The 12,249-nt window shown below is 29.2% G+C and overlaps 1 protein-coding gene across 1 annotated transcript; it reads left to right on the top strand.

Annotated features, from left to right (window-relative positions):
* The first annotated feature begins 5,046 nt into the window (after positions 1-5,046).
* On the top strand, positions 5,047-9,332 carry LOC124833566 (actin-depolymerizing factor-like). The gene is made up of 3 exons (XM_047308080.2): positions 5,047-5,205; positions 6,098-6,363; positions 8,856-9,332. The coding sequence occupies exons 1-3, from the start codon at positions 5,179-5,181 to the stop codon at positions 9,004-9,006; spliced, it is 444 nt and encodes a 147-aa protein (XP_047164036.1). The 5' UTR covers positions 5,047-5,178; the 3' UTR covers positions 9,007-9,332.
* Positions 9,333-12,249: the final 2,917 nt, after the last annotated feature.

Genomic DNA, 12,249 nt, shown 5'->3' with positions numbered 1-12,249 from the left:
TTTAATCACATAAAATTCTTAGTATAATAATAGTAATAATAAATAAATAAATAAAAGTATAAAGAAGACGACAATCGAGATAGTAATTATACGTAAACATCATTATAATTTTATTTGTTGTTACGGTGACTGGTTTGTTAATGGTTGTAATGAGAATGTTAATGGCCAAAGCAAGAATATATAATATATTTATCTATTTTCATCACCACCTATATCATTATACTTCATCATCATGAGCATCCTTTTTTATCATTAACCATCTATCATCTTTATTATAAGCATTATGGTAGTGGTGTCTTTTGTCGTGATACTGACATAAATACCCATCATGGGATAATTATGACAATGAACGATTATTATGATAATATTGAAAAACAGTGATATGTATACATTGATAACTATTGATATTTTCATCGAAATTACACGTTAATATTCCAATTTGATCGTTGATTATGACCTTCATGATACATTCCCCATTCCCAATTACGATTATCACTGGCACTAATTTCTCAATAGATATAGAACTAAGAATATTATTACTATACTTTTTCCTTGGCTGTTTCTTAGGGTCGGTATTGTCTGCGAAACTTACCACTACTAGGTTGGTTGAGTTTTGAGAATATTGATAATAATAAAAAAATCAATTATTATTGACCTGAAGGGTTTATGTGGGATATTCTTTTTTGGCCAATTTTAAATATGAAAAAAAAAATTGTAGTTTTTATTTGTTAGCTACTGTGGAAACTTTAATCGTGATTATGAATATAATGGTTTACTAAAGTTATGACAGGAATTAGAGTAAATGCTTTTGATTCTTGACTTTATAAAGTTGGTTCAAACTTGTGTTGCAAGGTGTGATCGAAACCGGTTCATTTAAGGAATTAGATTTATTTATAGTTTCTTCTTGAAGTTAAAAAAATTGGTCTTTTAAATATTAATTAATCCAGAAATATAAAGAAAAATGTACTTAAATCAAGAAATATTAGCAGATGAATACTAATAAAAAAAATGTACTTAGAAATATAAAGAAAAAGAATATGATAGAAAGTTTTGGAGCTAAGTATTTTTTAGTACATAAATGTAAAATTATATTTTGATTATATCCAAAACTTAAAAATTAATAAATGTAGTCATTCTCATCAAACAAAATTTATAGATAGCACAAATAGAATTATCATGTGTGTATGTAGTTATATTTATGTGTCCATATCAGCACATGAATATACATGATAGCACTTTTTATCACATCAACAAATTTCTATTTTATCACTGTTACTGCATTAATTCATTAATAAAGTTTAAAAACAAAAATGATTGAGACAAAAACAAAAATTAAATTTTGTATAAAAAAGGACTACAAATATTATACTTTTTAAAGTATGTAAAAAATAACATGTGCGTGTGTGCGTGTGTGTGTCTGTGTGTGTTTGTGTACGTGTGTGTGTGTGTGGGTGTGTGCGTGTGCATGTGCGTGTCTGTGTGTGCGTGTGCGTGTGTGTGGGTGGGTGTGGGTGTGGGTGTGTGCGCGTGTGTCTGTGTGTGTGTCTGTGCCTGTGTGTGTGTTCAAAAACTGTTTAAATGAAATTTTATGAATTATTTAATAAGATTAATTAGTGTGAAATGCATTGTTAAAGTCCTAATCAATCACAAAGAAAGATATTAGATAAAAAACACAAGACACACAATTTTATAATGATTTAATTATAACAAATCTACATCTAGTTTTTCTAGCAACCTAAGCTATAATTTTTTTTAAAGATGAGTCAAATTAGATTTTTTTTTTACCTTCTCTTGGAAATCGGTTCTATAATTGGTTTCCTTTGTCATACTAAAGTCCAAAATCAATTCCACATTCAAAAAATCTATTATATAACTACAAATCCAATATAAACCGCCTTATAATTTAAACCACCTTATTCCTTGACTATCATGGACATAAATATGTGATTTTCATTAAGGTAATTTGGTCATTCCAATATTAGCATCCTGGATCATCTCACTTTATGCAAAATTACAAAACCTATGCATATTACAAAGAAAAATATTTTCTAAAAAACTTTATTTTGACAATATTTTGACAACATACACGTGGTTTCTTATGATCGTTTCAAATATTTTTTTAAAAATAAATTCAAATGAACTGATAGAATATAATAACATATGACTGTTGTAAAAGAATTATTTATAAAAAAATTGTTAAGATATCAACTAGACTTCAAATCGAATCCATTATATATAAAGTAATCATGAATAACTAGACTTTAAATCATATCAAACAAAACAACAAAGACAAATTATAAGTAACTGGACAAATGTTGTTTGAGTAGAAAAATATCTAAGGTGAAAAAATCTCTTGTTTGCAAATTAGTGAAAATCTCACTAAAAACAAAGCCAATAAATTATAAGAAAATGGAACTAAAATGAAGAGTAAGTTCAGAAAAATAGAAAAACAAGACCAAACGTATCAATGAGAAATGAGAGAAAAAAAATTAGATAAAACCTATGCAATAGATATACACGTTAAATAATAATATATAAAAAATATTATGTAATAATTCAAACGATATATTCTATTTATAAAAATTATAATTTACAATTTAAATTATTAAATGAGTAAACATATAAGAAATATTTTAAAACACTTACCCTCATTGATTTACTAAAGATTTATAAGTTTGGTATCTATATATAAAATAGAGTTGTTTCAATTCTAGAGAAAAAAGATGTTAGAGTGAAACTTCATATTGTTAGAAACATTATATATAGTCTTATAAGGACTCTATGATCTACTGTAGTATAATATATATTATAGACAAATTATAAAGTATATATGTATACAAATTAATTTTTAAAGGGAAAGTTAGCATATTTTGTAAGTTGTAAAACAGAGTTATATTAACATTTTAATTTGTACAAATGTTGTTCAAGTAACTATTATTAAATATGTTGTTACATTTAATACTAGAGCTTTTCTTATAATAATTTGCTAATATTAAACTGTGAAAAAATCTTATATTAATATCTTAAGTTATAAAAATGTTGTTAAAGTAGCTTATTAAATATGGCTTGTTACATTTAATGCTAGAGACGTTTTTTATAACCATTTCTTAATTAATTTATAATATACTCTAAAATTCAATAACTTTTTTCAAGATAAATTTACCGTTCGATCCGGTCTATCAATGGGTCATCCGACCCTATTCGATCCGGTCTACCACGGGTTGATCAGTCAACCCAATCCAGCTCATTTATTAGCGAGCTAGAAAAATTCGAACCCGGTTCGATCCACCACGGGTTGGTAGGTAAATTGGTTGGCTCACTGACTCACTTAATTACGATTTTTTTAAATAAAAAAAATTACAAACTTTCTATAATTCAAATCTAAACAAATTTCACTTCCAACATGAGTGTTTAATTAATTTTGAAAGTAAGGAACTTAAATAATTTTTTCAAGAAAAAAAAATAAATATGTTTTTATAAAATTAAAATTAAATTTTAATAAAATAAATTAGGTAGGTGGGTTGGTAGGCTAATCTGGGACACCACGAGTTCAGCCTGCATAAGCCGAGTTTAAATGAGCCAGATTAAAATCTGACCTACATAAAAATAATACAATTTTTTCAAACCCAACCCGACTTAAACCTGTAAAAGGCCAGATTGGCCCGCGAGTTGTGACCCATTTTAACAACTATAATATTTATTGAATGTATTAAGTAATCAAATTATAACAAAAATAGTTGTGTGTGACAATTGGAAGTCTCTTTTGTAAATGTGATATATTTTCAATTATTAATTATAGACATTATATTGTTGTTACTTTTTATGTTCAATAATTTATTTAATTTAAAGTATTTACAAAAACATAAGCTTAGTTTTAGGCGACAAAGGCTTTTTTTTTTAAACTTCTTTTCTTTTATAATATAGTATAACATAAGATTTTTTTAGTTTATTAATTCAATTGAAAATTATAAAAAAACAGACTTAATTGTAATTTTGTCCCTTTTGAATTTAAATATTAACTCGAGACGATCTATCAATGTTTTTTTTATCCATATATTTTACAAAATCTATAATTTTAATTTTTAATTGTTTCCACAATTTTAGTGTCTTAGTTTTTAGTTATCTATAATTTTGAAACCTGATTTTTTTGAGCAATTTTAATCTTATAATTTTTAATTTTCCTTAAATTTGTTCAATTTTTTAAAAATACATTGAAGAACTTTAAAATTTGTTGTTATCTTTCCAATCCTTTAGAAAAAAAGAATCGGAGGATGAGGAATTCTTTTAGTTTCCATTTTTACGTGTAAGGTCCAAATAATAAGAAATTATGGATATTTAAAAAGAAAACTACGAATAATTAAAAGTTAAGGACTTAAAATTGTATAAAATAAAATCCAAAAAATAAAATTACAAATATAAAGAATAAATTTTAGTCAAGCAAAAAAAAGACGAATTTTTATGAGATCCGTTCAAGTGTACTTGCGTCGACTAGGAGAAAACAATAAACGTTTTCATTTAGTTTAGCGTGGTAGTTGAATAGAAGAAATAATTAAATAAAAAAACGCTTTAAAAGATTAAAGTAGTTACTAATTTGATAGATTAAATTGCAAATGTACAATTAAAAATATGATAGACTAATTAGTCAATAGAGTGGGTAGGTAATTTCATCACACAGGATCACCTAAATGAAAAGAGTTAGGCCAATATTTTACCAATAATAAATTAACAGCATACTAGAAAAATGTTATTTATTAAGATAAAGGATTATATTAGAATATTAGAATGATTCCAAAAATATCGTCATATTTTTTAAAGACTAATTTGCATATTTTTTATTTAAAAAGTAAAAAAAATAATTGTATTAGATTAAAGAAATAAAACTATATTTAAATCTTTATATGGCATTATTTCGTAATTCAAACTTTAGACTAAATTGCAAAAAAGAGCTTTGGAAATTGTAAACTGAAGGGGGCTTTTGCAACTTTGTAAAAGTATTTGCGTTTCTCTTTTGTGGAGGTTTTCCCTTTGCTTTGGTTTTACTTTACCTTTCTTGAGTGAAGAGAATAAATACCTTTTTTTGCGTTCGATAATTTTCTTCACTATTTTTCTCTCCTCTCCACACAATTTCTCTTACCTTTCTCTCGCTGCGCAAAACACATCTTTTATCTCACTGTACCCATGGCTTTCAGAGTAGGAGGGGGAGGGGTAAGCTCTTCCTTTCATCTTTTCGCCTCTCTCTCTCTCTCTCTATCTTTTAATTAACACTTTTACTTTCTTGTTTATTTTCCTTATTTTGCCTGTGTTGTTATCACTTGATTTGTTGAACTTTTATTTATTTTTGCGTTGTCTAGGTCCAATTTTACTGATGCTACAAATTTAATGCTACATCTTTGTTTAATCTCATGCTTTTTAGTTTGTTACACTCACTTGACATCAAATCGACATTGATCTTTATGTTGTCTTTTGGTTTGGGTCTATATTCTAGTATTTCGAAACTTCTCCTTGATGCATTTGAGTTGGGCCTGGTATGTGTTAGATTTTTAGTGCTATGTTGGGTTCGCTACGAGGATGACTCAGAAATTGAAATGAGAAGGTTTTTTATCTATCCATTGGCTTAAATTTCAATTGGTTCACTGTGATGATACATACTATCTTACCAAAGGAAGGGGTCAAGAAATCAGGCTAGATCATATGCTAACAATTGAAAGTTTATTGAATATTTTGTTCCTTTCCCATGCATGAAGTTGCTTTGAGATGCAATTAACTTTAGGGTTGCTTGCATCAGAATTTTTAATTGATTCAGGGATTGGATGCAAAATAAGTAAGTGCATTTTGTTACTTTTGAAATATTATTTAATTTTTGCACTCATACTGCATATGGATCTTGTGACTGAGCTCGAGGGAATTACATTTGTTAGGAGTATATGATTGGTTCTCCTGTTGGGTTGTTGTCCTTTTTTTCCTGACTGCTAAGATTCATTTTACTGTAAGAACATCATCATTGTCCTTATCATTATCGATTTTGGTAACATGGTTGGAACATTGAATTTGAAAGGGGCTATAATTTAGAATTAATCGATATGTTGCTTCATTGTAGGGAAATGCCTCTTCTGGAATGGGTGTTGCTGAGCATAGCGTTAACACGTTCCTGGAATTACAGAGGAAGAAAGTTCATCGCTATGTGGTTTTTAAAATTGACGAGATAAAGCAAGAGGTTGTGGTAGAGAAAACCGGAGGCCCTGCTGAGAGCTACGATGATTTCACTGCATCCTTGCCTGAAAGTGATTGCCGATATGCTGTTTATGACTTTGATTTTGTGACATCTGAGAACTGCCAGAAGAGCAAAATCTTTTTCGTGGCATGGTTAGTCTCTTGATTTCATATACTACTTTAGAAATTGCATATCATATTAACTCATTCTAATATTCCCACGTTGGTTTCTGTTTACACTGTTTCATGCATGTGGGTATAGCATTTTACTGTTGCATCTGGGTAGCTTGCCTCAAATCTTGAAATACAGATAAATACTTAAAGCCTAAGACGTCTTAGGGTATCATGGCCACTTTGCCCATCTAAAGAGGTATCTATGGGTAAAATGAAAGCAGATTATACAATTTAAATTCTCTATAGTGATGTAAGTCTCTAGTATATCTACATATGATTCCAATCGTTTACTATGATTGTATTTTTTTCCTTGATGCGCCAATGAAGTTTTATTGAAATGAGTACAAGGGTTGCGTAACCCTCTAAAAGAACCAGATCATATCAATCAAAGGCAGGTCCGAAACCAACCACATTGTCTGATACAAGTAAAAGGTTCCGTGTACCAATCAGAAAACAAAAAAGAAACCCCTTTTGTTCTTCTGGGAAATGACATTGAGCATTATGAGATCCATCAACCCCATCATCATATCCTAGGGCAAAATTTGGGAAAAAGTCTTATTGTTACAACAACCATATTAACAGCATAGTAGAAAATATGCCAAGCATACTTTCTTTCCTCCAACATATTTCCATGCCAAAGATAAGAACTTGACCACGATGAGGCATAACTACGGAAAATCCAAGCCAAGTGTAAAGTTGTTAGGTTCCTTTATTCAAGGAACCAAACAACAGCTCTATGCTCACACACACTCAGTATAAAAGAAACATGTATGTATATGTATTTCTATTTCCTCTGTAATGTGTATTTCTATTTCCTCTGTAATGTGTAGAAAAGAAAATACAAGTATCAATCTCTCTCCCAAGGAAGCCTCCCTTCCTCCTCTGGCCAAGAGGTCCAGTCTAAATCCCAAAATAATATCTGATACCCCTCTCCCCCATTCTGTTTATTATTTATACTCTCTCTCTTCTAACAAACTAAACTCCTTACGTACATCTTTAATTGTCTAACAAAAGTAAAGATCACACCGGACGAGACACGCAATACAATGATTGTCTATGACTCCCCTCCAATAATAAAAGGGTCTTCGAGTAATCATGAGCCTAACCCCGGATCATACAAAACTTAACCTTCTCTTCACTCCTTAACCTTCTCTTTATTGAGAGATGTGAGAGGAAAATGCTCCTATCTCCTATTTCCAACCCCAAAGGTGGAACACCTATGACATATTCAATTCTTCGTAACACTATACTTGGAAACATCCAGCACCCTCTCAATGTAACCAATATTCTGTTATTTTGAATGCCTATTTTCATTCTTCTTGTTATGGCCCACTCTAAACATACGAGTGGCAGAGACTGAACAAGTAGTTTGACAAGTTCTTAGATCTCAATTTTTATGCATATATGTCAAAGTCCGATATCTTATTGCATTCTCTAGTGTAGAAACTTGAAAAGGTTTCTGTATATTTCATTTTATAAAATATACCGAGCAATTTATTACGTAGCTTATAGCTGTCTCATAAGCTAGTGTATACTTTTCTTTGATTGTTTATCCTTAGATCATTACTGACTTACCTAGATCTTTTCCAATCGTAAATGTTGCTAGAAAAGTATACAAATAATATTGAGTAAGTTTGAATGACTGAACTGTTTTACCCAGACTACTTACTGGAATTACACAATTTGGAATATTTTTCTTTTCTTGAAGTCACGGGATGGATTTTAGACATTGGTAAAGCTATAAAGTTTCTCCTTGTTTGTGATATAAACTTAGTATAAACGGAAATTGTCTGGTCGTCAATTGACGCGAGAGGTTTTTTTTTATGGTTATTTTTTACTGTGGAAGAACTTGTAATCTTTTTTATTTGGGATCCACGTGATATTTGGCATGTGCTAGTCGACGAAAACTTATTATTGGGGTATATATCATCATATTTTCAAATGGAGTAGGGGGTAACCTGTAATGGAACTGTCTACATATTTTCAAGCAAAATTGAACTTTAATTAATACCTCTTTGAACTGGGGACAGAATTTATTTTTTCTCAACTGCTAGACTTATCCATTAGTAACATACTGTATGTTGCTTTGTCAGCTCTGTGACTTCTTTTTTTCGCTTAGTTGTTTTTCCCAATGTTTCCAGTAGTTAATTTATGTTCTGTCATCCTCACTAAACGAATGTGATAGTTTTTTATATCTTTAATTTTGTGTTGATAAATATTTTTAGGTGTTTCGATTATTTTATTGATTGACTATGATTGCAAGATAGACGGCCTTGAAAGAATTGTCTGGCCGGTGTCAAAGTATGACTCACAGTTTCTTTCAACTAGCTTATCTGACACTTGCAGATAAAATTTACATTCTATTTATTGCTGTTGGACTAAATCAGAGGAAGTTTCTCTCAAACATTTTGGTACATCTTTTGTTGCTTTTATTCTTCTGCTTTACGGTTTACGAAGGGATTATTTTACAGGTCTCCTTCAGTATCCCGCATTCGCTCTAAGATGCTTTATGCAACATCCAAGGACAGGTTCAGAAGGGAACTACAGGGCATCCATTACGAGATTCAGGCAACAGACCCAACAGAGATGGATCTTGAAGTCCTCAGAGAGCGTGCAAACTGAGCAGCTACGCAAGAGAGTCGTGTTTTTAGGTGACTAGTTAGGATATATGAGACCCTGCGGGACTGATGTTGACTGATACCCTTTAGTTCTACCATGTTATTTGTCTGTTTCGATATATTTTTTTCTTAAACTGCTGACTTATCATTTATCAAGTGAATAACCTGCACCTGTGAAAGCTGATTAGGGGTTCCTGCCTAAGAAACTCCACTGCAGGGGAATTTCAGCATTTCCTAATTGCCATGATGCTTCACAGGGGCAGATTAATATATTAATGGCTATTGAAAAATCAACTTATATTCTATGAATTTCTAGTGGAAGTTGGTGAATCTACTTTGTTCCTTTTTAATCCACGCAGGGGTTTAGTTTTGTTGCTTCAGTTCCAGGACTGGAACATTTGCCAATTGCTTTCTGAACTTAAGGTATGAAAACTACTCAATAAGCTTACTGATTTGATCGAGTAACAGTTTAAAATTATTGTGTATTTTCTCCGTATATTTAATTCTTAGTAAAATTGGATCTAATTCTTACCTACGACTTTTTTATTATTTGGGCATGTTTACATTTTCTAATTTGTATTAAAATTAAATTAAACAAACGACACGTTTAGTATGTCTTTTTTATAACACTCGGAATTTTTTTTCTTAAATCAATCGACCTTTAATAAAATGCATGTGGTGTCGGTTTACTTTATTAGACAAGAATCATTTCAAGAATATATACAAGTAAAAAAAATTGAATAGTCTGTCTAAAGTTTGATAAAAAATATTAAATTAATATCACATTTAAATATAATTACATATTAATTTTATGTCTAGTTTAATTTCATTCTCTCGATTCCAGATCAGAAATGTGGTGTAGGGTGGGATTGAAATGATGAATTAATTTATAGAAGGGAGCATGATGAACTGGCCAGGGCAGATTGGCAGGCAATGATATGGCTCCACACCATTATTGCTTTGGTCCTGTCACCTTTCTCTCTCTGTTTTTTTTTTTGTTATGTATGTCTTATCCAAAAAGTGATGGTATGCAGTGCTACTGTTTTCTATTTCTATTATGCAAAGTACTAAATTTTCTTTTTCTGTTAGTATTGTGTTGAATTGAAGCACGGGTCCTGTTAAGGGGACTGGTGTAATAAATACAGGAAAGGTATCTCGGTTTTCTTTTTATTTTCGTGGGCCTTCATTCTCTCTTATAAGTGTAATATCAAACGTTTCTAAACTTTTATCTTTTACGAAATTCAAATTTATTTATTTTTAAAATTTTGATATATTTTAAATTTTAAATTTTAAATTTATTTATATTTTTTTTCTAATCAAATGTATTTTTTAACTGAAATTAAAATATGAACATATTAAAGGGTATAAATTATTCAAATGTTAAGATAAAAATATGTTTGACACATAAAAAAATTTTAGTATAATTGAATTAAAAAGAATATATTTATTATTTTTAAAATTTAAAAATAAAAATGTATCAAATTTCTAAATGAAAATAAATTTTAATTTTATGTTAAAGTTTAAAAACTAAAAATATATTTAACTTATTTTTAATTTATAGTTGGTTATTGGTTTCAGGTACTTTGAGAAATTTGAAAAATATATTTACAAGAATAGAAATTATTCACTAAATAAATTTATGTTTTTATAGTAAGCAGATAAATTCACGTTTAAGTATAGCTTTTTATTAATTGGAATATATAGAGATATTTGTGTCTTATTATACATAACTCTAAATAGAAAATTAATAATAAACATATAGCTATAAAATATCAATATATTCTTGGAAATTATGTATTATCTTATATTAATAAGATAGTAAGAGCTTTTGAGATTTTTTTTTTGTGTGTGAGTTTTGTTGTGTTGTATATGTCATTTATTTATTTTTCTCTGTATAAGTCCTCAATTTCATATCATAAAGAAAATTTGTTACTTTCCTTTTTTTCTCACTAATGAATTCAATTTGAGACCTTAAAACAATTTTCATTGCTCTTACAATTTATTTTTTTGTTGGTAAGAGAGTTAGATATGGCAATATGCTCATGTAAGGTGGTTAATCCTAATCCTATTGAATGAGCACATTTTTAACTAATTCGATTTAGTTGTACTAGAAAACTTTAATTAATTTTTAAATATAACATCTTCAATTTCAGTTAAAGGTCGAATCGAACTGTCTTGTCTTGAAAGTCAATTTGAATATGTCCAGATCGAAGTTTAAGTCAAGTTGATATAAGTTAAAGGTTAATTCGAGTCAGTATAAGCCAAAGTTATAACTAAGTTGAACTGAGACAAATTCAAGATGTGTCAGCCAAATTAAAGGTTGAGACGAGATCACTACATTAAAGGTTGAGATGAGTTAGTCAAAGCTAAATGTTAAGACAAGAAGGTTTGGGTTGAAGATTGAGATAGACAAATTTGAGTCGAATATTGAGATGAGAAAACCCGACTTGGAGGTCAAAACAGAGATATACTCGAGTCAAATGTTAAGATGAGTCAGCCTAGGTTGAAGGTCAAGATAGCTTGGTTTAGGCTGAAAGTCAAGATAGGTCAATTCGAGAAGAATGTTGAGATGAGTTAGCTTGGACAAAAATTTAAGATTTGTCGCCTTGGGCCAAAGGTCAAAACCGACCAACCCGAAAGTTGGAACGAGTTAGTCTGGGATAAAAGTCAATATGGACCAACTAAAACTAAAGGTCGATTCGAGTTAGCTTGACCTATAATTAAGCCAAGTTGTCATAATTGACTCGAGTTAGCATGAAGTATAGTCAAAATGAGTGAACTCTTATTAAAGGTTGAGACAAGTCATTCAAAACTAAATATCAAAACAAATTAATTCAAAACAAAAATTGAAAAGAGTAAATTTAAACTAAAATTTATATAAAATTAAATATAATTAGTTATTAAATTAAAGATTTACACTTTTAAATACTCAAAATTGATAATTTTGACATTTTTGCATAGAAAAACAACAACCAATATAAATATAAACAAGTATAAATTATTAAATGTATATAATATAAACAATTTAATTAAAAAAATTATATTTATATAAAAAATACATATGAACATACACATTCTCGTTTTCTTGCATGATTTAAAAAGTCACTATCAACTATACCTAATTTAAAAAAAAAAATAGAAATTGCCTATATTAAAAAATGTGTCTGGTTGTTAATGCAAAAATTCTCCACTAATTAAGACGACTACATATTGTGAATTTATTTATAATGTTATATTTTATTGAATC

This window comes from Vigna umbellata, chromosome 8 (genome assembly GCF_029865625.1).
Source record: "Vigna umbellata cultivar VRB3 chromosome 8, Vumbellata_1.0, whole genome shotgun sequence".
NCBI lineage: Eukaryota > Viridiplantae > Streptophyta > Magnoliopsida > Fabales > Fabaceae > Vigna > Vigna umbellata.
The sequence above is the reverse complement of the archived record's forward strand: the minus strand, read 5'-3'. Positions and strand labels throughout refer to the sequence as shown.